Source organism: Carcharodon carcharias, chromosome 26, assembly GCF_017639515.1.
Source record: "Carcharodon carcharias isolate sCarCar2 chromosome 26, sCarCar2.pri, whole genome shotgun sequence".
Taxonomy (NCBI): Eukaryota; Metazoa; Chordata; class Chondrichthyes; order Lamniformes; family Lamnidae; genus Carcharodon; species Carcharodon carcharias.
Window position 1 is genome coordinate 824609 of NC_054492.1, and position 27412 is coordinate 852020.

At 49.1% G+C, this 27412-nt stretch overlaps 1 protein-coding gene across 2 annotated transcripts in view; it reads right to left on the reverse strand.

Moving 5' to 3' along the window:
• The window catches only part of ankdd1a (ankyrin repeat and death domain containing 1A), a 357444-nt gene that overhangs the window by 224624 nt on the left and 105408 nt on the right, over nt 1-27412 (reverse strand). For both annotated transcript variants that reach the window (XM_041175241.1, XM_041175240.1), the window contains exon 11: nt 9953-10051. In XM_041175241.1, coding sequence (XP_041031175.1) covers nt 9953-10051 — 99 coding nt within the window. The remainder of the gene's footprint in view (nt 1-9952; nt 10052-27412) is intronic.

Genomic DNA, 27412 nt, shown 5'->3' on the forward strand with positions numbered 1-27412 from the left:
AATAGAGGACCAATACTGTACATAGTACAACTGAAGCATAACCTCCCATTGTATTCAATTCCCCTTGAAATAAATGATAATATTCCATTAGCTTTCCTAATTACTTGCTGTACCTATAAACAAGACTTTTGTGATTTATGCACTAGGACACCTCGATCCCTCTGCACGTCAGAGCTCTGCAATCTCTCACCATTTGGATAATATGCTTCATTTTTATTTTTCCTGCCAAATAGGACAATTTCACACTTTCCCACATTATACTTCATTTGCCAGATCTTTGCCCATTCATTTAGCCTACATTTTTAAAATTATTCATTCAAGGGGTCTGGACATCACTGGCCAGGCCAGCATTTATTGCCCATCCCTAGTTGTCCTTCAGAAGGCGGTGGTGAGCTGCCTTCTTGGAACGCTACAGTCCATGTGGTGTAGCCACACCCACAGTGTTGTTATGAGCGAGTTCTGAGATTTAGACCCAGTAAAATCTCAAGAAACTGCTGAAAGCACTGAACACTGCAAAGGCTATGAGCCCTGACAATCTTCCGTTAATAGTACTGAAGACAAGTCAGGATGGTAAGTGTCTTGGAGGGGAATTTCCAGTTGGTGGTGTTCCCATCTATCTGCTGCCCTTGTTCTTCTAGATGGCAGTGGTCATGGGTTTGGAAGGTACTGTCTAAGGAGCCTTGGTGAGTTCCTGCTGTAAATCTTGTAGATGGTACACACTGCTGTCACTGTCGGTGGTGGAGGGAGTGAATGTTTGTGGATGTGGTGCCAATCAAGTAGGCTGCTTTGTCCTGGATGTTGTCCAGCTTCTTGAGTGTTGTAGGAGCTGCACTCATCCAGCCAAGTGGGGAATATTCCATCACACTCCTGACTTGTGCCTGATAAATGGTGGACAGGCTTTGCAGAGTCAGGAGGTGAGTTACCCACCACACAATTCCTAGCCTCTGACTTGCACTTGTAGCCACAGTATTTATATGACTTGTCCAGTTCAGTTTCTGGTCAATGGTAACCCCCTGGATGTTGACAGTGGGGGATTCAGTGATGGTAATGCCACTGAACATCAAGGGGCGATGGTTAGATTCTCTCTTGTTAGAGATGGTAATTGCCTGGTACTTGTGTGGCGTGAATGTTATTTGCCACTTGGATATGGACTGCTTCAGTATCTGAGGAGTCATGAATGGTGCTGAACATTGTGCAATCACCAGCGAACATCCCCACTTCTGCCCTTATGATGGAAGGAAGGTCATTGATGAAACTGCCAAAGATGGTTGGGCCTAGGACACTACCCTGAGGAACTCCTGCAGCGATGTCCTGGAAGTGAGATGATTAACTGCCAACAACCACACTCTGTCAAATGCTGCCTTGATGTCAAGGACAGTCACTCTCACCTCACTTTGGGAGTTCAGCTCCTCTATCCATGTTTGAACCAAGGCTGTAATGAGGTGAGGAGCTGAGTGGCCCTGGTGGAACCCAAACTGAGCATCAGTGAGCAGGTTATTGCTAAGCAAGTGCCGCTTGATGTCACTGTTGATGACCCATTCCATTACTTTACTGATGATTGAGAGTAGACTGATATGGCGGTAATTGGCCGGGTTGGTTTTGTCCTTGTTTTTATGTGTAGGACATTCCTGGGAAATTTTCCACACAGCTGGGTGGATGCCACTGGACTGGAACAGCGTGGCTGGGGATGTGACAAGTTCTGGAGCACAAGTCTTCAGTACTATTAATGGAATATTATCTGGACCCATAGCCTTTGCAGTGTTCAGTGCTTTCAGCTCTTTCTTGATATCACGTGGAGTGAATCGAATTGACTGAAGACTGGCATCGGTGATGCTGGGGACCTCCGGAGGAGGCCGAGATGGATCATCCATTCAGCACTTCTGAGCGAAAGTTGTAGCAAATGCTTAAACCTTATCTTTTGCACTGATGTGCTGGGCTCCTCCAGCATTGAGGATGGGAATATTTGTGGAGAAACTCTAAACTCTTTTAAAAAGTACCTGGATCTGCACTTTAAGTGCTGTAAGCCGCAGGGCTATGGGCCGCGTGCAGGAAGGTGGGATTAGAAAGGGCACCTGGGTGTCCTTGGGTTGGCATGGACAAGATGGGCTGATTGGCCTCCTTCTGTGCTGTAACTTTTCTATGGTTCTATGTTTCCTTGCCTGTATTTGATCTGATATCATGAGGCTTCATGGGGTCCAGAGTCAATGTTGAAGTCTCCCAGGCCAATTCCCTCCTGACTGTATACAACTGTGCTGCCACATCTGCTGAGTCTTTCCTGCCTTTGGGACAGGACATACCCAGGGATGGTGATTGTGGTGTCTGAGACATTGTCTGTAAACTATGATTCCATGAGTATGACTATGTCAGGCTGTTGCTTGACTAGTCTGTGAGACAGCTCTCCCAATTTTGACACCGGCCCCCAATAAGGTGGGCTTTTCAGAGTCGACAGGGCTGTTTGCCGTTGTCATTTCCGGTGCCTAGGTTGATGCCGGGTGGTCCATCAGGTTTCATTCTTTTTAGACTTTGTAGTGGTTTCATACAACTGAGTGGCTTGCTAGGCCGTTTAAGAGTCAACCACATTGCTGTGGATCTGGACTCACATGTAGGCCAGAGCAGGTAAGGATGGCAGGTTTCCTTTCCTAAAGGATATTGATGAACCAAATAGGTTTTTATGACAATGGTTTCATGGGCAGATTAGATTTTTAATTCCAAATTTTTTATTGGATTCAAATTCCACCATTTGCTGTGGTGGGATTCGAAGCCAGGACCCCAGAGCATTACCCTGGGTTTCTGGTTTACTCGTCCAGTGAAAATATCACTACGGCGCTCGCCATCGCCCTTTTGTGGCATCCTTGTGTCCTCTTCATATCTTACTATCCTAACCATCTTTGAGTCATCAGCAAACTGAGCAGCCATACCTTCAGTCTCTTTATCCGAGTAATTTACATACATTGTAAAATGTTGAGGCCACAGCACTGATCCCACTGGCACACCATTTGTCACATCTTGCCAACAAGAAAAAGACCCATTTATGCCTACTCTCTGTTTCCTGTTAGCTTGCCAATCTTCTATCTATGCCAATATGCTACCCCCTATACCAGGAGCATTTATTTTCGGCAACAACCTTTCATATAACACCTTATCAAATGCCTTCTGGAGATCAAAATACAGTACATTCGCCAATTCCCCTTACTCCACAGCATACATTACTTCTTCAAAGAACTCCAATAAATTAGTTTAACATGGACCAGGATTTTGTGGCCCCGCCATGGCTGGACCCACCCCCGGGTTACGCAGTGGGACCAGCAAAAAGTCCACTGACTTTCAGCAGAATCGGAAGATCCCAGCAGCGGACGGAGCTGGAATACCCCAGCCATGATTTCCCTTTCACAAGACCATGGTGATTCTGTCTGATCACTTCGAATTTTTCTAAGTGCCCTGCCATAACGTCTTTAATAATAGCTTCTAACATTTTCCCTACGACAGATGTTAAGCTAACTGGCCTTCGGTTTCCTGCTTTCTGTCTCCCTCCCTTTTTGAATAAATAAGTTACATTTGTTATTTCTTAATCTAATGGAACTTTCCCTGTATCTAGGGAATTTTGGAAAATTAAAATCAATCTATCAACTAACTCCCTAGCCACTTCTTTTAAGACCCTAAGATGAATCTGTAAGGGCCCGGGGAATAGTCAGCCTGCAGCTCCAACAATTTTCTCAGTACTACTTCCCTAGTGATTGTAATTTTCCCATGCTCCTCCCTCCCTTCCATTTCCTGATTTACAACTATTTCAGGGATGTTACTTGTATCCTCTAGAGTAAAGACTGATGCAAAATACCTGTTCAGTTCATCTGCCATCTCCTTATTTTCCATTACTAATTCCCCAGACTCACTTTCTATAGAACCAAACACTCACTTTGTTAACTCTTTCTTTCTCAAATATCTATAGAAACCTGGTAGAAACTACCGCCCAAATTATGAAGTTGAGTTACATGGGAGTAGTGGTGGGAGAGTTTGGCATGAAGATAGCACCTAGTCAGGACTGTATCCTGTATATACGTAAATAACTGTATCCTGTATATACGTAAATAGTGATGTATTATTGATAAATGGTTATTGTTCAGCCAAACAAGCCTCTAGGCCTCTTCATGAGACAAAGTACAACCTTGTAACAAATGTTAGTTGTCCTCCGGTCCTCTGGCACCACTGGATTTCACTTAACAGCACTTCATCCGGGCCTGGAGGTTTGTTCACTTCCAAATATGTAAAACCCCTTAATACTTCCTATCTCAATATGCTAATTTCATCTAATATTTCACATGCCTCCTCTCTTATTGTAATATATGTATTGTTTTGTAAAAACATCATTTATTAAAAACCATGTCAACATCCTCCACACATAGGGGTCCCTTATTGGCCCCACTCTATTCTTTAGTTATTCATTTCCTCTTTATGTATTTATAAACAACTTTGGGTTTTCTTTGGTTTTACTTGCCAATATTTTCATGTCCTTTCTTTGATTTCCTAATTTGCTTTTAAATTTCCCTTTTAATTCTTCTCTAGATTTTCTGCAGTACTGAGCCCTGGGTCATTGTCATAAGTTTCCCCTTTTTTTGCTTTATCCTTTCCTTTAAGCCTCTTGACATCCAGGGGGACACTGGATTTATTAGTTCCACCCTTTTTCTTTAAGAGAAAATAAGTGCTCTGAACCCTCATTATCTCTTTCTTGAATGACTCCCACTGATCTGGCACTGATTTACTTTCAAGTAGCTGTTTCTAGTCAACTTTAGCTAAATCACTTTTCAGCTTAGCAAAATCAGCTCTTGCCCATTTGAGAACCTTTTTTTCCTGGTCTATCTTTGTCCTTTTCCATACCTGCCTTAAATCTAATTGAATTATGATCACTTCCACCAAAATGCTCCCCTACTGATACCTCTTCCACTTGCTCAACTTCATTCCCTAAAAAAATTCCAGAACTCATTTCTACTTCTCTATAGCTCTGAAGAAGGGTCATATGGAGTTGAAATGTCAACTCTGTTTCTCTCTCCAAAGATGCTGTCAGACCTGCTGAGTTTTTCTGGCATTTTCCGATTTTGATCCAGATTTCCAGCATCGGCAGTACTTTTCTTTTATCCAGAGCTCTCCTGTTGGATTTGCTATATACTGGCTAAAAGTGTTCTCCTCAATGCATTTAAAGAATTCTGTCCCCTCCAAGCCTTTCGCACTAATCCTATCCCAGTTAAAAGTAGAGCCACTATTACTGGCCCTTGAAATAGAGGATGCATTGGTGGTCATTTTCCGAGATTCTATAGACTTTAGAACAGTTCCCACAGATTGGAGGGTAGCTGATGTAACCCCACTATTTAAAAAGGGAGGTAGAGAGAAAACAGGGAATTATAGACCAGTCAGCCTGATGTCAGTAGTGGGGAAAATTCTAGACTCCATATTAAAAGATTTAATAGCCGAGCACGTGAAAAACAGTGGCAGAATGGGACAGAGTCTGCATGGATTTATGAAAGGGAAATCATGCTTGACAAATCTACTGGAATTTTTTGAGGATGTAACTAGTAGAGTTGATGAGAGGGAGCCAGTGGATGTGGTTTATTTGGACAAAGTCCCACATAAGAGATTAGCTTGTAAAATTAAAGCATATGAAATTGGGGATAGTGTATTGAGATGGAAAGAAAACTGGTTGGCAGACAGGAAACAAAGAGTAGGAATAAATGGGTCTTTTTCCGAATGGCAGGCAGTGACTAGTGGGGTACTGCAGGGATCGGTGCTGGGACCCCAGTTATTCACAATATATATTAATGATTTAGATGAGGGAACTAAATGTAATATCTCCAAATTTGCAGATGACACAAAGCTGGGTGGGAGGGTGAGCTGTGAGGAGGATGCAAAGATGCTTCAGTGTGATTTGGACAAGCTGAGTGAGTGGGCAAATGCATGGCAGATGCAGTATAATGTGGATAAATGTGAGGTTATCCACTTTGGTAGCAAAAACAGGAAGGCAGATTATTAGCTGAATGGCTATAAATTGAGAGAGGGGAATGTGCAACGAGACCTGGGTGTCCTTGTACACCAGTCGCTGAAGGTAAGCATGCAGGTGCAGCAGGCGGTAAAAAAGGCAAATGGTATGTTGGCCTTCATGGCCAGAGGATTCGAATACAGGAACAGGGATGTCTTGCTGCAATTGTACAGCGACTTGGTGAGACCACACCTGGAATATTGTGTGCAGTTTTGGTCTCCTTATCTGAGGAAGGATGTACTTGCTATAGAGGGAGTGCAGTGAAGGTTTACCCGACTGATTCCTGGGATGGCAGGACTGACATATGAGGAGAGATTGAGTCGGTTAGGATTATATTCACTGGAGTTCAGAAGAATGAGGGGGAATCCCATAGAAACCTATAAAATTCTAACAGGACTAGACAGGGTAGATGCAGGAAGGATGTTCCCGAGGGTGGGGGAGTTCAGAACCAGGGGTCACAGTCTGAGGATATGGGGTAGACCGTTTAGGACTGAGATGAGGAGAAATTTCTTCACCCAGAGAGTGGTGAGCCTGTGGAATTCGCTACCACAGAAAGTAGTTGAGACCAAAACATTGTATGTTTTCAAGAAGGAGTTAGATATAGCTCTTGGGGCAAAAGGGATCAAAGGGTATGGGGAGAAAGCGGGAGCAGGTTATTGAGTTGGATGATCAGCCATGATCATAATGAATGGCGGAGCAGGCTCGAAGGGCCGAATGGCCTACTCCTCCTGGTTTCTATGTTTCTACTGACCTATTGTTTTTGCACTTGTGAAAGATTTGTCTAGACATTTGCCCTTCTATTTCCCTCTGACAGTTTGGGGGCCTATCATACTCTCCCAGCAGTGTGGTGGCTCCTTCTACTACATTATCCCTTCTCACAGCTATAATTGTTTCTTTAACCAATATTGCAACTACCTTTCTTTTTATCCCCTTTCTTGTCTGAAAACCCTGAGCTGCCATTCCTGCCCTTCTTTTGGAAGGCGTGGGTGAGAGTCGGCAGTGCGACTGCTGATAATTAAGAGGCCTATTAAGGCCCTTCAGCAAGTAATTAAGTATATTTTTCACTGCCCGCCCAACTGTTCAGTTGGTGGGTGGGCAAATAGTCCAGTCGGCCTTTGCATTTCTTACGAAACCTCATCCATTGGCCAGATGAGGTTTCTATAGTAAGCAAAAGAAAATAACATTTTTTTTAACATGAATTTTAACATGTCCCTCTTCATGTGACTGAGTCACGTGTGGGGACATGTTCACATCATTTGTAAAATTTTTATTTTTCATTTTAAAATTCTTCAGCTGAGGCAGCTCTGTGCCTTCAGGGAGGTTTCAGTGAGCGCTCCTCCCTCCCCCATCCTGGCAGCGCTGAGGCTGTCCATGTGCGTTTCATGCTGGCCGGCTATTCATTGGTCAGCGTTTGGAGCCCGATCGCGGGCAGCGGTCCATTTTGCGGCTGCTCCCGGGTCCACAAGCTGCGCCCATCCGACAAAAGGAAAATCCTGCCCAATGTGTGAATCAGTGCTCAATATGTGAATCAGTGTGTGAATCAATGTGTGAATCAATGTGTGAATCAGTGCTCAATGTGTGAATAACTGTGTGAATCAATGTGTGAATCAATGTGTGAATCAGTGCTCAATGTGTGAATAACTGTGTGAATCAATGTGTGAATCAATGTGTGAATCAGTGTGTGAATCAGTGTGTGAATCAATGTGTGAATCAGTGTGTGAATCAATGTGTGAATCAATGTGTGAATCAGTGTGTGAATCAGTGTGTGAATCAGTGTGTGAATCAATGTGTGAATCAGTGTGTGAATCAATGTGTGAATCAATGTGTGAATCAGTGTGTGAATCAGTGTGTGAATCAGTGTGTGAATCAATGTGTGAATCAATGTGTGAATCAGTGTGTGAATCAATGTGTGAATCAATGTGTGAATCAGTGTGTGAATCAGTGTGTGAATCAGTGTGTGAATCAATGTGTGAATCAGTGTGTGAATCAATGTGTGAATCAATATGTGAATCAGTGTGTGAATCAGTGTGTGAATCAATGTGTGAATCAATGTGTGAATCAGTGTGTGAATCAACGTGTGAATCAGTGTGTGAATCAGTGTGTGAATCAGTGTGTGAATCAATGTGTGAATCAGTGCTCTCAGTCCATCTGCCTTATTCCCTAAACGTCTTACACTGCAGTATATAGCAGTAAGCATTTCTGAATTCCCTTGTTTTCTACTTTACAGTCATTGTTTCTCCTACCTTCCAAACATGATTTTCTGCTTTCCCTTCTGACTCTATTCTCAGGTTCCCATCCTGCTGCCAAGCTAATTTAACCCATCCCCAACAGCACGTGCAACCCACCCACTGTGAGGAGATTGGTCCTGGCCTGTTGAAGTGCAACCCGTCCTTTCTCCTGGTGGCAGTTCACATGCCCTTTCTGCCCAAGCCCCTCTGGCGCCTGCTCTATGTCTTAGGAAAAGGCCCAGGCCGTTCACCAACCTGCAAAGTTGATACAACTACTAGACAATCCTTCTAGAATTGACAGCCCTGAAACTATTAGGGTCACCTCAATCCCGAGAGGCCCATACCAAAGCACAGTTGATCACCACTGGGTTGCATATCAACAGGGTTAGGTTTGACAAAGTGCAGCTGCTGAAAAGAAGCATATGCTGTAACTAAACATGTGCACAGAAAAAAAATCTTTGCAGTAGGAAATATGTCAGTTATTTGTACTTTTGGTTTCAGAGGATGTTTGGAGGCCAGTTTGCAGTGAGAAGTATTGCTCCTTTGCTACCTCCTCCTCCTTCTGCTTAGGCAGTCCCTCAGGACTGAGGGTGACTTTCTTCCACTCTGGGAGTTGTGGGTTGGTGAAAAAGTCCAATGCTGAATCTGCACACGGCCTGCCCCAGGTGGGACCGGCAGTGTTTGGTGAGGTGGGTGGGTGGGATGCTCGGATTTTGGTACACCCCTTCCGCTGTTTCAATTTGGCCTCCAGCTGGATCTGCTGAAGATGCTTGAAATGACTGGCACCTTTGCAGATGCTTCTTCTGCAGTTTGGGAGGTCTCGAGATACAAATCAATGAGGATGTTGCATTTTTCAGGGAGGCTTCAAGGATGTCCTGAAATGTTTCCTCTGACTTCCTGGTGGCTGCTTGCCATGATGAAGCTCTGAGTAAAGAGCTTGTTTTGAGAGTCTTGTGCAGGGCATGTGGATGAGATGGCACTCCTAATGTAGCTGATTAACCTTAATCAGTGCCTTGATCCTGGGGACGTTGGTCTGAGAGAGGTCACTGATATCGAAGTGCCTATCCTGCTATTGAACTTGCAGGATTTTTGAAGAGGCATCACTGGTGATATTTCTCTGGGGATTTAAGGCACCTGCTGTACCTCCTACTGGACCATTGCTTCTTAACCACACACCCCTCGAGACATCAAGGGGATAATGCAGTCTGTAGACTCAAGCTGAAATTGCTCTACTTATCCTACGTGCAGCCCTTATTGAGTAGGTAGCTCCCATTTCCTCTTCCGTGTCCATTATCAGGACATACCTGGAAGTATCTATAGCAAGTCCCCATGCGAGGACTGGATGGGAGAAGGTGGCGAACCAGATTGGCTAGCAGCTCTCTAAGGTGAGACTTCCTCCTGAGTGAGGGGCATAATCCCAGTCTCTAGCCAATTAAGGCTCCAGGGAGTGTTAAATGGCTGCAGAGCAGCCGGTGTTCGCTAGGATGCATTCCCTGCCGAATCTTCAACAGGAAGGGCGGGAAGCTCGGCCATTTGAAAAATCCTGCCCCATATTGAAGTGTCTGCCCCAATCCTGAGTGCATTCAGAAAATCAACAGGGAATATATTTCTGTAAAATCACAGATATTAAATCAAAATTGAGAATATTGAAGTGGACAAAGAAGTGAAAATACTGAAAGAAAATAAGACATGCAGTCACCTTATCAGCTAGCTTTAAATTTACACCTGCTATGAGGATCATGTCAGCAATGGTCTGCCTTCCATTCTCTGCTGCGATGTGAAGTGCTGTCTGCTGTCTCTGTGGGAAAATAATTTGCAACTTGTTAATACAAATCATAGCAAACTATCTCATGTGATGTTAGACTGATCTCAGATCAAGGCAATAAAATGTAAATAGTGCGGTACCACAGCAGCATTACTTTTCCCAGTTCAGAGTTCACTCTGGGACTGAACGACAATTCCTTGTTAAACCATGGGCACTGAAAGAGGCACAAAAGAAAATCTTTGAAACAGGAATTGTGGCAAAGGATCAGAAACAGGGTCAATGCGTAGAGGTGATGTTACTGCACTATCCAGAGGCCTGGGATAATCCTCCAGAGGCATCAGTTCAAATCAAAGCATGATAGTTGGGGGATTAATTAAATAACAAATCTAGAATAAATCTCATGAAGACTGACCATGAAACTATCAGATTGTTGTAAAAAGCCATCTGGTTCCCCAAGGTCCTTCAGTGTAGGAGATCACAAGTCCTTACCTGGTCAGGCTTCAGGTCCATAGCAATGTGATTAACTGTAAAATAGCCCAGCATGAAAAGTCAAATAAGATCAAAATTGGAATAAGTACCCAGCATTGAACCAGTGCGAGGCAGTGGCACAGTGGTAATGTCACTGGACTAGCAACTTAGAGGCCTAGGCTAATGTTCTGAGGGCATGAGTTGGTGGAATTTAAACTCAATGAATAAAAAAAAATCTGGAATTTCAAGCTAGCCTCAGTGACAAATCGCCTGTCATAAAAACCCATCTGGTTCACTAATGCACTTTAGGGAAGGAAATCTGCTGACCATACATGTGACTCCAGACCAACAGCAACATGGTTGACCCTTAAATGCCCTTTGAAATGACCTAGCAAGACACTCAGCTGTATAAAACCGCTACAGAAATGAGACTTCATGTACCCCTTGACACCTCCTCAGCTGATGAATCAGTGCTCCTCCAGTTGAACACCACTTGGAAGAAGCACTGAGGATGGCAAGGGCACAGAATGTACTCTGGGTTGGGGACTTCAATGTCCATCACCAAAAGTGGCTCGGTGGCACCACCACTGACCTAGGTGGCTGAATGCTAAAGGACATACTGCCACACTGAGTCTGCGGCAGGTGGTGAGGGAACCAACAACAGGGAAAAACCTACTTGACCTTGTCCTCATTAATCTACCAGTCGCCGTTGCATCTGTCCATGATAGTATCGGTTGGAGTGACCACCGCAAGTGGAGACAATGTGTCATCTTCACATTAAGGATACCCTCCACTGTGTTGTGTGGCACTACCACCGTGCCAAATAGGATAGGTTTGGAACAGATCTATCAACACGAAATTGGGCACACATGTGGGCCATCAGCAGTAGCAGAATTGTACTCAACCACAATCTGTAACCTCATGGCCCAGCATATCCCCCCACTCTACCATTACCATCAAGCCAGGGGATCAACACTGGTTCAATGAAGAGCGCAGGAGGGCATGCCAAGAGCAGCACCAGGCATACCTAAACATGAGGTGTCAACCTGGTGAATCTACAAAACAGGACTACTTGCGTGCCAAACTTGCTGCATGCTTAAGCAGCAAGTGATAGACAGAGCTAAGCGATCCCACAATCAATGGATCAGATCTAAGCTCTGCATTCCTGCCACATTTAGTGTGAGTTAAACAACTAACTGGAGGAGGAGGTTTCACAAATGCCTTCACCTTCAATGATGGAGGAGCCCAGCTCCTCAATGCAAAAGATAAGGCTGAAGCATTTGCAACCAACCTTCAGCCCGAAGTGCCGAGTGGATGATCCATCTCGACCTCCTACTGAGGCCCCCAGCATCAACAATGCCAACCTTTAGCCAATTTGTTTCACTCCACGTGATATCAAGAAACGGCTACTGCACAACACGATGGAGGGTATCCTCCATACTGAAGACAGGACACTGCCTCCACAAGGACTGTGAGGTGGTCATTCCTATGGATACTGTCATGGACAGATGCATCTGTGACAGGTAGATTGCTGAGGACAAGGTCAAGTATATTTTTCCCTTTTGTTGTTTCTCTCACCATCTGCCACAGACCCAGTCTACCAGCTTTGTCCTTTAGCATTCAGCTACCTGGGGCCCTGATAATATTCCGGCAATAATATTGAAGACTTGTGCTCCAGAACTTGCCACGCCCCTAGCCAAGTTGTTCCAGTACAGATAGAACACTGGCATCTACCCAGTATGAGGAAAATTTTCCACTATGTTCTGTCCACAAAAAGCAGGGTAAATCCAACCTGGCCAATTACTGCCCCATCAGCCTACTTTTGATCATCAGCAAAGTGATGAAGGGTGTGTCAACAGCGCTATCAAGCAGCACTCACTCAGCAATAATCTACTCACTAATGTTCAGTCTGGGTTTCAAAAGGGCCACTCTGCTCCTGGCCTCATTACAGCCTTGGTCCAACCATGGGCAAAAGAGCTGAACTCCCGAGGTGAGGTGAGAGTGACTGCCCCTGACATCGGGGCAGCATTTGACTCAGAGTGGCATCAAGGAGCCATATTTGCTAGGAGTCAATGGGAATCAGGGGTTGGAGTCATTCCTGGTGCAAAGGAAGATGGTTGTTGTTATTTGAGGTCAATCATCTCAGTCCCAGGACATCACTGCAGAATTTCCTCAGGGTAGTGTCCTTGGTCCAACTATCTTCAGCTGCTTCATTCCTTCCATCATAAGGACAGAAGTGGGGTTGATTGCTGATGTCCAGAGTAAACTGAGTAAATCTCTCATTGAGTAATATGACAGATGATCAGTGGGAAGTATTCAGAAAATAATTTAATATGACAGAGGACCAGGTTATAACCCTAAGGAGCAGAAAAGTACTTGACAAAAAAAAAACAGCCATGGATGATTAGGGAGGTCAGAGACGACATGAATCTTAAAAAAGCATACAAAAATGCAAAATAAACATAGATCCTGGTAAATGGGAAAATTCCAAAGAACTGCAATGGGTGACAAAACAGATAGTAGGAGCCACAAAATGGAGGATGAAAAGAAAATTGCAATGGATATCAAATCAACACAAATTTTTACAATTATATTAGGAGAGAGGGTGGTCAGGAGTAATTTTTTTATTGATTCATGGGGTGTGGACATCGCTGGTTAGGCCAGCATTTATTACCCCTCCCAAACTGCCCTTGTTCAGAGGGCATTTACATGTCAACCACATTGCTGTGGGTCTGGAGTCACATGTAGACCAGATCAGTTAAGGACAACAGATTTCCTTCCCTAAACGACATTAGTGAACTAGATAGATGGGTTTTCAACAATCAGCAATGGTTTCATAGTCATCATCAGACTTTTTATTCCAGGTTTCTATTGAATTCAAAATTCACCATCTGCTATGGTGGGATTCAAATCCAGGTCCTCGGAGCATTACCCTGGGTCTCTGGATTACTAGTCCAGTGACAATACCCCTATGCCCCCTTAGAAATGACATTGGTGATATTGTCAATGAGAATAAGGAAAGTGAGGATTTGCTGAATAGCTATATTGCATCAGTATTTACAGAATAGGAAGAGGTCAGCATGCCAGTCTTCCCAAGGAAACAGAGCAGGGACTCACCAAAATTAACCTGTGCAAATTAGCTGTAATAAAGCAAATAATTACACTAAAGGGTGACAAATCCCCTGGACAGATAGTTTCCATCCCAGAATGTTAAAGGAAGTAAATGAGAACATTACAGATGACCCAACTATAACCTTCCAAGTTCTCCTGATTTGGGAACCAAATTTAGCTTGGAAATAGCATCTTACTCTGCTATTTAAGAAAGTTGAAAGGAAAACCAGAAAATTATAGACAGTTGTCTGTTGTCAGCAAATTACTAGTCCATAATTAAGGATGGCTAACTTATCTTGAAAATGTTCAGCTGATCAGCGAGAGCCAGCATGGAATTTTTGCAGAGGTTTTTTTAAAAGTAGTTGGCAGGAGAAACTCTAATTGGTAGAACATGATGAGTAAATCCCAGACGGATCTGTGATGGGGTCTTAAGTAGTCTTGTATTTATTAACAACGTGAGGTGATGGAATAGAAAGCAAACATTTCCAAAATTGGCGATGACACAAAGATAGGCGGCACTGTGGGCAGTGTAGATGGAAACATAAAATTACAGACAGTCTGATAATTAAGTGAATAGGCAAAACTGTGGCAAATGGATTTCATTGTGAAGCAAATGTGAGGCCATCTATTTTGGTTCTAAAAAGAACAGAACAGGGTACTTTCTAAATCGTGATAAGCTCAAAACAGTGGGGTTCCAAAGAGACTTGGGGTTCTAGATAACATGAACTATGCCTCAGCTAGAAGTCCTGGTTTTTGTGTAGCTGCAGCATGACAGGGAGGTTAATATTCATAGAGAGAGTTAATCTAATACGGTAGCACATTTCTTAGATATTATCACCACCGTCAACACCTCTTTGTCCTTTTGTCTATGACATCTTTTGGCTATCTCCACTTGCAGTCCTGAAAGGAGATCTAGACACCACACCTTATGAAGGATATATTGACCTTCGATGAAGTGCAGTGTAGATATCAGAATGAAGGTTAAATTACAAGGAGAGATTACAGAAACTGGGGTTAAATTCTCTAGAATTTAGAAGATTAAGGAGCAATTTGGTCATGGTTTTCAAGAGGGCGAAGGAGGAATATCTTGTGGACAAAACAGGGGAATCAATAGGCGTTTCTGCAACTGCCAATGTATACTTCACATGATGAGTTGTCTTGCTGGTGTTCAGGTAAAGGACAACGTTGAGAGGGTGCAAACATTCTTCAGGGGGCAAAGGAAGCATTTAGAAGTTGTGGTCTAACTGGGAAGCAATAACATACGGAAGTGTTTCAAATTTCTGAGGAATTGGGCTCAGCTCTGGAGCAGGAGGAACCTGTTCAAGATGGATAGATTACACCTCAAAAGGGCTGAGAACAATGACCCCACAGGGAGGTTAATATTCAAAGTAGAGAGAGTTAATCTAATATGGTAGCACATTTCTTAGATAATATCACCACCTTCAATACCTCTTTGTCCTTTTGTCAATGACATCTTTTGGTTATCTCCAACTATCACTGGCGCTCTATCCAGCTCTACCTGTCCCCCCTTAAACCAGCTTATATTTCACCTCTCTTTTATTTTTCCTGAGTTCTGCTGAAGAGTCATACGGACTCGAAACGTTAACTTTGTTCCTCTCCACAGATGCTGTCAGACCTGCTGAGTTTTTCCAGCTATTTTTATTTTTATTATGGTAGAGGAAGGGAACTGGTAGCAAGTACAAGAGAGGAGATACAAGGGAACAGAGAACTGGCACTGACAAACAGTGTTAGAATAAAGAGTGGTTTATAAACTGGAGAGTTCAGACATAGGCTGATTAGGCTAGGTTTAGATTGCACTTGCGTAAATGTGCAGAATGATCAATAAGGTAAGTGAACTGCAATCACAAGCACCTAAATGGAATTGAGTTATAATGGCAATAACAGAGACCAGGCTTAGACAAGGGGAGGAAATGGCACTTAATATTCCTGGCTACAATGTATTTAGGAACGATAGGAAAGGGATAAAGAAGGGGCTCAGGAGCAGTATTGATCCAAGTAACTTTTATAGTGAAAGAATGCGTTTGAGGGTTTAAAACAGAATCTAATTGGTTAGAGTTATGGAATGATAGTGGAGCTATTACACTGTTGAGGGTGTGCTATTGGTCATCAAATAGTGGGAAGGAGCTACTGGAGGTTTAAATTAGGTTTAACAGTACATGTATGTAAAGGTACAAAGTGTGGCAAATAAGGTTGGTGAGCTACAGCCACAATTAGGCACAGGGGAATATGTTGCCATGGCAACAACTGAGACCTGGCTCAAAATAGCTCAGGACTGGGTACTAACTATACCTGGATAGAAGGTATTCAGGAAAGATAGGGAAGGAATGAAAGGAGGTGGAGTGACATTATTGATTAAAGAAAATTCTACCGTGCTGGAGAGAGAGGCTGTCCTGGAAGAATCAAGGACTCAATCTATTTCGTTGGAGCAAAGAAACAATTGAGATACCATTACGTGACAGGGTGTGTTCTACAGCCTGAGAAAGCTATAGAGGAGCACATTTGCAGGGTAATTAGAGATGTGCAAAACCTATGGAGTAGTTATAATAGTGGAACTTTAATTATCCTAATATAAATTGGGATAGTAATAGTGTAAAGGGCAAAGAGGGGGAGGTATTTCTGAAATGTATTCAGAAGAATTTTCTTGATCAGTATGTTTCTAGCTTAATAACGAAGGAGGCATTTTTGGATTTGGTTCTGGGGATTGAGGTGGGTCAAGTGGGTCAAGTGTCAGTGGCAAACCTTTAGGGACCAGTGTCATAAGGATTAGGTTAGCCATGGAAAAGCAGAAGGGGCACTCTAAAGTACAAATACTTTACTTTTTAATATAAATTTTTAATTTCACTGGCGTGAGAACAGATCTGTCCCAGATAAATTGGAATTAAAGATTGGGAGGCATTACTGTAACAGAACAATGGGCTGTTTTTAAAGAGGAGATGGTTCAGGAACAGTCAGAGGGAAAAGGTGGGCCAAGCTCCCTGGATGATTGAAGAGGTAGAGAGTAAGATGAAGCAGGAAAGGGGGTGTACGGAGATGTCAGCTTGATAATATAAGCGATAATACCAGGCTGAATATAGAAAGTTCAGAGGGGACGTGAATAAGGAAATTAGGGAGGCAAAGAGAGAGAGAGAGAATGAGAAGAGACTGGGAGTTAACATAAAATGGAATCCAAATATCTTCCATATTAATAGGAAAATAGTAGTAGGAAGTGGGGATGGAGCTAATTAGAGGCCAAAAAAAAGGATCTATGTATGGAGGCAGGAGGCATGGCTGAGATATTAAATGAGTACTTTGCATCTGTCTTTACCAAAGTCAGAGTGAAAGAAGAGATAACTGAAATCTAGATGGGCTAAAAAATTAAAAAGAGAGGGCATTAGATAGTTGGGCTATGCTTAAAGTTAATTAAGCAACAATGACTGGATGGGATAAATCCAAGGATGCTAAGAGAAGAAATAATGGAAATTGTGGAACTACTTAGAGGGGCGATGCCAGAAGGCTGGAGATTGTGAATGTATTCAAAGAAGGGTTTAAGGATATGCCCCAAAAACTATAGGCCAATTGGTGCAACATGAGTGGTGGGAAAACTTTTCAGAAACGATAATCCAGACTAAATTAACTGTCAGATGGATAATTGATGATTAATTACGGAACACCAGTATGGATTTTTTAAAGGCAAATTGTGTTTAACTAAATTAATTAAGTTTTTGATGTGGATAGGCAAGGTTTGATCAGGGATAGTCAGCATGACATTATCAGAGGGAGGTCATGCCTAACAAATTTGATTGGATGTTTTGAGGAGGTGACCAGGTGTGTAGATGACGGCAGTGCAGTTGATGTAGTTTATATGGATTTCAGCAAAGCCTTTAACAAGGTCCCACATGGGAGACTTATAAAGAAGGCAAAGGCAGATGGGATACAGGGTAATTTGATAAGTTGGATTCAAAATTGGCTTAGTTGTAGGAGGCAAAGGGTGATGACAGAAGGAAGCTTTAGTGACTGGAAGCCAGTGTCCAGTGGCGTACCACAGGGATCTGTGCTCGGTCCCCTATTATTTGTCATTTTATATAAGTGGCAGAGATAGGATTAGTAAGTTTGCGGATGACACAAAGATTGGCCGGGTGGTTAACAGTGAGGTTGAGTGTCTTGGGCTACAGGAAGATATAGACGGGATGGTCAAATGGGCAGATAAGTGGCAGATGGAATTTAACCCTGAAAAGAGTGAGATGAGACACTTTGGAAGGAGTAATTTGACAAAGGAAGTATTCAATGAACGGCATCTGATTGAGGTGTACAAGATTATGAGGGGCATGGACAGGGTGGATAAGGAGCAGCTGTTCCCCTTAGTTGAAGGGTCAGTCATGAGGGGATATAAGTGAGGGGATATGGTGAGGGGCAGGAGGTTTAGGGGGGATGTGAGGAAAAACTTTTTTTAACACAGAGGGTGGTGACGGTGTGGAATGCGCTGCCTGGGAGGGTGGTGGAGGCGGGTTGCCTCACATCCTTTAAAAAGTACCTGGATGAGCACTTGGCACATCATAACATTCAAGGCTATGGGCCAAGTGCTGGTAAATGGGACTAGGTCGGTAGGTCAGGTGTTTCTCACGTGTCGGTGCAGACTCGATGGGCCGAAGGGTCTCTTCTGCACTGTAATTCTGTTAATAGAGAGGATTGATATGGTATAAATGGACTTCCAAAAGGTGCTTGATAAAGTGTCACACAACAGACTTGTCTACAAAGTTGAAGCATATGGAATAAAAGGGAAAGTGGCTGCATGGATACGAACTTGCTGAGTGAAAGGAAGCAGAGGAATGATGAAAGGCCATTTTAAGGTTAGAGCAAGGTTCATAGTAGAGTTCCCAGGGATCAGGGTTCGGGCCCCTGTTTTTCTCAATCTGTATTAATGACCTAGATTCGGGTGTATGGGGTACAACTTCAAAATTTGTGGATGACACAAAACTGAGAATTATGAACTGTAAGGAGAATTGAGTTAAACTTTGAAAAGGGACAGACTGATGGAAAGGGCAGAGAAGTGGCAGATGAAATTTAATGCAGAGAAGCATGACTGGATTTAGGGTGGAAATTTCCGAGCCTGCTGGAGGTGGGGGTGACAGGCGGCGTGTGTGGAAAATATGGAGGGACCCACTTCAGCACGGTGTGAAGGCACGTTGTGATCTCCCACGCAGGGCGCCGATGGAGGGCCGTGATTCCTGCCTCAGTCGGCGGGGAGCTAATTGTAATAATGAGCGTATAATTCAGAGGTCATCCCGCCAGGCTCTTGGAACCCCGTCCTATCGTCCGTCCACATCGGCAGGAAAGCACAGTGACGTGTTTCACAACAGCACACGGGTGACAGGCACTTTGAGGCCTCCACTTTGGGGGAACTGAGGTGAGTGAACAGCAGAGTTCACCACAGCTCGCCTGATGTTTACAGGCCTCAGGGACACCAGGTCAGGATGGGGCAAACTGAACCTTGGCCCCGCAGGCGACTGCTGAGGGGTGGGGGTGGGGGTGGTGTCTGGGGGTAAGTGCTGAGGGGTGGGGTGGTGTCTGGGGGTAAGTGCTGAGGGGTGGGGGTGGGCTGGTGTCTGGGGATAAGTGCTGAGGGGTGGGAGTGGGCTGGTGTCTGGGAGTAAGTGCTGAGGGGTGGGGTGGTGTCTGGGGGTAAGTGCTGAGGGGTGGGGGTGGGGTGGTGTCTGGGGGTAAGTGCTGAGGGGTGGGGGTGGTGTCTGGGGGTAAGTGCTGAGGGGTGGGGTGGTGTCTGGGGGTAAGTGCTGAGGGGTGGGGGTGGGGTGGTGTCTGGGGGTAAGTGCTGAGGGGTGGGGGTGGGGTGGTGTCTGGGGGTAAGTGCTGAGGGGTGGGGGTGGGGTGGTGTCTGGGGGTAAGTGCTGAGGGGTGGGGGTGGGGTGGTGTCTGGGGGTAAGTGCTGAGGGGTGGGGGTGGGGTGGTGTCTGGGGGTAAGTGCTGAGGGGTGGGGGTGGGGTGGTGTCTGGGGGTAAGTGCTGAGGGTTGGGGTGGTGTCTGGGGGTAAGTGCTGAGGGGTGGGGGTGGGGTGGTGTCTGGGGGTAAGTGCTGAGGGGTGGGGGTGGTGTCTGGGGGTAAGTGCTGAGGGGTGGGGGTGGGGTGGTGTCTGGGGGTAAGTGCTGAGGGGTGGGGGTGGGGTGGTGTCTGGGGGTAAGTGCTGAGGGGTGGGGGTGGGGTGGTGTCTGGGGGTAAGTGCTGAGGGGTGGGGGTGGGGTGGTGTCTGGGGGTAAGTGCTGAGGGGTGGGGGTGGGGTGGTGTCTGGGGGTAAGTGCTGAGGGGTGGGGGTGGGGTGGTGTCTGGGGGTAAGTGCTGAGGGGTGGGGGTGGGGTGGTGTCTGGGGGTAAGTGCTGAGGGGTGGGGGTGGGGTGGTGTCTGGGGGTAAGTGCTGAGGGGTGGGGGTGGGGTGGTGTCTGGGGGTAAGTGCTGAGGGGTGGGGGTGGGGTGGTGTCTGGGGGTAAGTGCTGAGGGGTGGGGGTGGGGTGGTGTCTGGGGGTAAGTGCTGAGGGGTGGGGGTGGGGTGGTGTCTGGGGGTAAGTGCTGAGGGGTGGGGGTGGGGTGGTGTCTGGGGGTAAGTGCTGAGGGGTGGGGGTGGGGTGGTGTCTGGGGGGAAGTGCTGAGGGGTGGGGGTGGGGTGGTGTCTGTGGGTAAGTGCTGAGGGGTGGGGGTGGGGTGGTGTCTGGGGGTAAGTGCTGAGGGGTGGGGGTGGGGTGGTGTCTGGGGGTAAGTGCTGAGGGGTGGGGGTGGGGTGGTGTCTGGGGGTAAGTGCTGAGGGGTGGGGGTGGGGTGGTGTCTGGGGGTAAGTGCTGAGGGGTGGGGGTGGGGTGGTGTCTGGGGGTAAGTGCTGAGGGGTGGGGGTGGGGTGGTGTCTGGGGGTAAGTGCTGAGGGGTGGGAGTGGGCTGGTGTCTGGGGGTAAGTGCTGAGGGGTGGGGTGGTGTCTGGGGGTAAGTGCTGAGGGGTGGGGGTGGGGTGGTGTCTGGGGGTAAGTGCTGAGGGGTGGGGGTGGGGTGGTGTCTGGGGGTAAGTGCTGAGGGGTGGGGGTGGGGTGGTGTCTGGGGGTAAGTGCTGAGGGTTGGGGGTGGTGTCTGGGGGTACGTGCTGAGGGGTGGGGGTGGGGTGGTGTCTGGGGGTAAGTGCTGAGGGGTGGGGGTGCGGTGGTGTCTGGGGGTAAGTGCTGAGGGGTGGGGGTGGGCTGGTGTCTGGGGGTAAGTGCTGAGGGGTGGGGGTGGGGTGGTGTCTGGGGGTAAATGCTGAGGGGTGGGGGTGGGCTGGTGTCTGGGGGTAAGTGCTGAGGGGTGGGGGTGGGGTGGTGTCTGGGGGTAAGTGCTGAGGGGTGGGGGTGGGGTGGTGTCTGGGGGTAAGTGCTGAGGGGTGGGGGTGGGGTGGTGTCTGGGGGTAGGTGCTGAGGGGTGGGGGTGGGGTGGTGTCTGGGGGTAATTGCTGAGGCGTGGGGTGGTGTCTGGGGGTAAGTGCTAAGGGGTGGGGGTGGGGTGGTGTCTGGGGGTAAGTGCTGAGGGGTGGTGGTGGGGTGGTGTCTGGGGGTAAGTGCTGAGGGGTGGGGGTGGGGTGGTGTCTGGGGGTAAGTGCTGAGGGGTGGGGGTGGGGTGGTGTCTGGGGGTAAGTGCTGAGGGGTGGGGGTGGTGTCTGGGGGTAAGTGCTGAGGGGTGGGGGTGGGGTGGTGTCTGGGGGTAAGTGCTGAGGGGTGGGGGTGGGGTGGTGTCTGGGGGTAAGTGCTGAGGGGTGGGGGTGGTGTCTGGGGGTAAGTGCTGAGGGGTGGGGGTGGGGTGGTGTCTGGGGGTAAGTGCTGAGGGGTGGGGGGTGGTGTCTGGGGGTAATTGCTGAGGGGTGGGGTGGTGTCTGGGGGTAAGTGCTGAGGGGTGGGGGTGGGGTGGTGTCTGGGGGTAAGTGCTGAGGGGTGGGGGTGGTGTCTGGGGGTAAGTGCTGAGGGGTGGGGGTGGGGTGGTGTCTGGGGGTAAGTGCTGAGGGGTGGGGGTGGTGTCTGGGGGTAAGTGCTGAGGGGTGGGGGTGGGGTGGTGTCTGGGGGTAAGTGCTGAGGGGTGGGGGTGGTGTCTGGGGGTAATTGCTGAGGGGTGGGGTGGTGTCTGGGGGTAAGTGCTGAGGGGTGGGGGTGGGGTGGTGTCTGGGGGTAAGTGCTGAGGGGTGGGGGTGGGGTGGTGTCTGGGGGTAAGTGCTGAGGGGTGGGGGTGCTGTCTGGGGGTAAGTGCTGAGTGGTGGGGGTGGGGTGGTGTCTGGGGGTAAGTGCTGCGGGGTGGGGGTGGTGTCTGGGGGTAAGTGCTGAGGTGTGGGGGTGGGGTGGTGTCTGGGGGTAAGTGCTGAGGGGTGGGGGTGGGGTGGTGTCTGGGGTTAAGTGCTGAGGGGTGGGGGTGGCGTGGTGTCTGGGGGTAAATGCTGAGGGGTGAGGGTGGGGTGGTGTCTGGGGGTAAGTGCTGAGGGGTGGGGGTGGGGTGGTGTCTGGGGGTAAGTGCTGAGGGGTGGGGGTGGGGTGGTGTCTGGGGGTAAGTGCTGAGGGGTGGGGGTGGGGTGGTGTCTGGGGGTAATTGCTGAGGGGTGGGGTGGTGTCTGGGGGTAAGTGCTGAGAGGTGGGGGTGGGGTGGTGTCTGGGGGTAAGTGCTGAGGGGTGGGGGTGGTGTCTGGGGGTAAGTGCTGAGAGGTGGGGGTGGCGTGGTGTCTGGGGGTAAGTGCTGAGGGGTGGGGGTGGGGTGGTGTCTGGGGTTAAGTGCTGAGGGGTGGGGGTGGGGTGGTGTCTGGGGGTAAGTGCTGAGGGGTGGGGGTGGGGTGGTGTCTGGGGGTAAGTGCTGAGGGGTGGGGGTGGGGTGGTGTCTGGGGGTAAGTGCTGAGGGGTGGGGTGGGGTGGTGTCTGGGGGTAAGTGCTGAGGGGTGGGGGTGGGGTGGTGTCTGGGGGTAAGTGCTGAGGGGTGGGGGTGGGGTGGTGTCTGCGGGTAAGTGCTGAGGGGTGGGGGTGGGGTGGTGTCTGGGGGTAAGTGCTGAGGGGTGGGGGTGGGGTGGTGTCTGGGGGTAAGTGCTGAGGGGTAGGGGTGGGGTGGTGTCTGCGGGTAAGTGCTGAGGGGTGGGGGTGGGGTGGTGTCTGGGGGTAAGTGCTGAGTGGTGGGGGTGGGATGGTGTCTGGGGGTAAGTGCTGACCAGCCTCGGAGGTAACTGCTGAGGGGGGGGGAGGTCAAGTGCTGCTGACCGTGCGGTGCTGGGCACCATGTTGGTCCCGGGCCTGGAGGGTACAGTTGAAATCCTCCCGAGGACGATGCACTCGCCCGCGTCAATGGAGCCCAGTTGAGTGGACACTTCCTCAGAGAGTCTCGCTTGTTGCTGTGGGCCCAGGGGAGCGTACACATTCACACAGTGAAGCACCGCACCCCCCCCAGGCGCACAGTCAGGTGCAGCAACCAGCCTGGCACCGGCTCCTTCACCCCCAAGATCTCCGGCTGAAAATGTCGGGCTAACAAGATAGCCTCCCCGCCAGAATTGGAGGCCAAATGCCTCATGTAGACCCCCCCTCGCCACTCTAGGAGCCACGTAGCTTTGTCTCCCGGAAGGGTCTGGGTTTCCTGCAGGAAGCACACGGCATACTCCCTGTCCCTGAGGACCAAGAGGTTCTGGAACCTGCGCTGTGCTCCCTGTGGATATTGAGGCTGGTTATGGTAGTCTTCATTGTCAGAGTATGTGCTACCTACACCCAAAATAAAAGGAGGAGGGGACTTTTTAAGCCTTCCTCTCCTTCAGGAGCCCAGAGAGAAACATATGGACCCTCCGCCGGGCGTTCCTGTCCAACTAAGGAGAATTAACTCTTTTGGAGTCAACCAAATAAACTAAATTAATGAAATCGGGGCAAAACAAATACAGCCCCTAAATTAGGGAACTGCAAAACCAAAGACAAGTTTTAAAGGAAACTTACAAACATCAAATCAAAATGTGATTAAGGGGGTTGATAAAGCCCCACAGTGCCCACCGAGTATGGAAGGCCTCGACAGTGCTGGCAGACACCGCGTGCTCCTTCTCCAGGGTCACCCAGCTGTGAACGTAGCTGTGGATGAGGGGGCAGACAGCTGGGTCAGTCAACCCCCTCGATCGCTCACTGCCTGGACCTGTTAATGACCAACTTGGCCAAGCCCAGGAGCAGGTTCACGTGGAGGTCCTCCTCCCTCCTGGCCCCCCCCCTCTGCACCGGGTGCCCGTAAATCAGGAGCGTGGGACTGAAATGCAAACAAAACATTAATAAAAGGGAGTGCAGCCCACAACACCCTACATAAACATAGTCCACAGACTCCACAAGACCAAAAGGGCAGGTATCTTGGGGGTCCGTGAACCGACACATCCCACTATTGTAAGGGACTGCTGCACGCAACACCCTCCACCCCAGCAGTGTGCTTGTCACTCAGATGTGAAACCTTTCTGCACAAGATAAAAGGCAGGTGTCTCAGTCCAGGGCCTCTTCCCTGTGCTTTGTGCAGCCTTCAGACCACAGTGATGGTCCAACCTCACACTCCCTCCGAAACATTACTGATACCTGCCCTGCGGTCAGTGTACGATGTGAGGAAGGGCGCACTGCGGGACCTGGAGACACGTCTCCGTCAGCCTGATGTGGACCTGGCCCTGTGGTCAGTGTACGATGTGAGGAAGGGCGCACTGCGGGACCTGGAGACACCGGCCCTGCGGTCAGTGTACGATGTGAGGAAGGGCGCGCTGCGGGACCTGGAGACACGTCTCCCTCAGCCCAACACAGACCCGGCCCTGCGGTCAGTGTACGATGTGAGGAAGGGCGCGTTGTGGGACCTGGAGACACGTCTCCGTCAGCCGGACGAGGACCCGGCCCTGCGGTCAGTGTACGATGTGAGGAAGGGCGCGCTGTGGGACCTGGAGACACGTCTCCGTCAGCCGGACGAGGACCCGGCCCTGCGGTCAGTGTACGATGAGAGGAAGGGGGCGCTGCGGGACTTGGCTACACATCTCTGTCAGCCCGAGGCAGACCCGGCCCTGCGGTCAGTGTACGATGTGAGGAAGGGCGTGCTGCGGGACCTGGAGACACGTCTCCCTCAGCCCCACTCAGACCCGGCCCTGTGGTCAGTGTATGATGTGAGGAAGGGGGCGCTGTGGGATCTGGAGACACGTCTCCCTTAGCCCGATGTGGACCCGGCCCTGCGGTCAGTGTACGATGTGAGGAAGGGGCCGCTGCGGGACTTGGAGACACGTCTCTGTCAGCCGGACGAGGACCCGGCCCTGCGGTCAGTGTACAATGTGAGGAAGGGCGCACTGCGGGACCTGGAGACACGTCTCCGTCAGCCGGACGAGGACCCGGCCCTGCGGTCAGTGTACGATGTGAGGAAGGGGGCGCTGCGCCACCTGCAACTGGTCGGGTCCTGGGGTCCATGAGGTCGAGGATTGGGTTCCTCCAGGACCTGGACCATGGCTCCTCCTTCTACTCGCTGGAAAAAGGCACGGGGTCTGTCAGCAGCTCCTTACGCTGCTGGCTAACGATGGATCCCTTGTCTCAGATCCAGAGGGCATCAGGGCCATCACCAAAACTGCCCTGTTCACTCCGGATCTGTCCAGCGAGGATGCTCGCAGAGTTTTGTGGGAGGACCTGCTGCAAGTTGGCCCAGAGGATGCCGGAAAGCTTGACCCCCCCCTTAAGTTTGAGGGAACTGACCAGTGCCCTCGACAGCCTCTCCCAGGGGCAAATCCGTGGGGCTGGACAGGCTGATCATGGAGTTCTTCAGGGCGTTCTGGGATGTCCTGGGGAGAGGCAATGCAAGAGTCCTGGGGGAGGGTATTGCAACCGGGGAGATGCCCCTTTCGTGTCGCAGGGTGGTCATTGCCTCTGCTTGCGGAGGGTGGTCAGGCACTGGTGTGCCTATGCACCCAGGTGGTGACCTTCCACCTTCAGGCCCTGCAGCGATACCTTTACGTTGAGCCCGCTCTGAGATGATGTGCCCTGGCGACGTATTTCTTCCACCAGGTGCACGGCCTGAATTATGAGCTGCAGCTCCTGTTTGTAGGGCAGAGGGGCCTTCGGGGCTCCTTGCAGGTGTTGCCCATCTTTTACCTGGACCTGATCAAAGTCTGGAACATGGTCGCCTCGCTGTGGATCAGACAGTGTGATGTGCTCACCAGATTGTGATCCTGAGGCTACTCTAAAGCTCAGTCCCACCGAGGTGTGGTCTCTGCACTGGTGGAGGGTGTGGGTGACACTGTGGTGGGTCTGGTGGAGGTGTGGGTGAGCGCTGTGACAGGACTTCAGGGAGGGAGCCTCCAGATTACCCTTCAGAGGTTTCTTCAGGGCTTGATCGGAGGCCCTGGGTCATGGACTCTGTCGGCTGTTTCCCAGATGTGCCTGTGGAAGCAAGCAGAGATAATCAGTGCATGGCAGGGGCCTGTGAAACAGGACACATCACTCACAGCATGGTTGTCTGATGGATGTTGCACTGCTGGATCCTCACTTGGTAGAGCAGCACCAACCTCACTGTCAACACAGGACCGGTCCCGGTCATCGCTGGCCAGCTGGATGGCTCTGTTTTCAAATTCTGTCAGAACTTTGAGTTCCGGCCTCCCTCCACCCGTCTGTGACCTTTCCCTCCTGTTGTGGGCCAGTTTGTCCTGCCTGGACAGAGATGGGGAGAGGGTATCAGGACGCCTGCCAGGCCAGATGGTAAGTATACCTGGCCTGTGTGGGTGGTGAGTGGTCACATGGACAGGATGAGGACAATGATGGTGAGTGTGAGAGAGCGAATGGTGATGTCTCTTGCACTGGCAGTGAGTGAGGGCCCTGTGGGTGTGTGATGGATTTGTGAGTTGGGAGTGATGAAAAGAGTGACTTACCCTGGGGGAATGGAGGAGATCATTCATCCTCTTGCTGCACTGGGTGGCTGTCCTCTTCTGCAGGGCGTTGGCACTGACCACCACTGCCCTCGCCTCCCAAGCCGGATTAGTGACATTGCTACCCATCCTGCGGCCAGAGCGGGGGTACAGCACATCCTGGTGGGTCTCCACGGCATCCAGCAGTCGCTCGAGGGGCCCACTGTTGAAGTGGGGGGCTGCAATCTGTTTGCCTTTGCTGGCCATGTCTCCCGGGCAGCGGCGGTGAGCTGGTGGCGATGAGCACTTTGCTGGTGGCTGCCTTTTAAAGATGGGGGCCAGCGTGATGTAACAGCGGGGCGATGGTGAGCGGGCGAATGAGAACCCACTCACCATGGAAACGGCGTGTTTCAGGGGAGTGTATATCTAAGGCAGGCTCGGGAAGATACGGTCTGAAAACCTGCCATTTTCATCGGCGGGTAGGACTCCATTTTACCCACCTGCTACCGCACTTAGTGCAATTGTGGGAAAATTCCGCCCTTATTTTGGTAAGAAGAACGTGGAGGGACAATGTAAAAAATAGAGGGTATAATCTAAAGGGGATGCAGAAGCAAAGAGACTTGGGGGAAAATGTGGACAGATCACTGACGGTGCAGGGGAGGATGAGAACACAGTTAATGAGGCATGCAGGATGCTGTGCTGTATCAATAATGGCACATGATACAAAAACAAGGAATTGATGTTCAATAAAATCAGAAAATGCTGGGAAAAAGTCAGCAGGTCCGGTAGCATCTTTGGAGAGAAACACAGGGCAGAATTATCCCTCCATTGGGGGCGAAATTTAGGAGCAGTCAATTAAAGCCTGCCCAGCGTGACGTCTGCAAGGAAGCGCTATGTTCCCCCTGTGCGGGCAGGGGGTGGGGGGGATCCCTCAGCCGAGAGTGCGCTCTTTC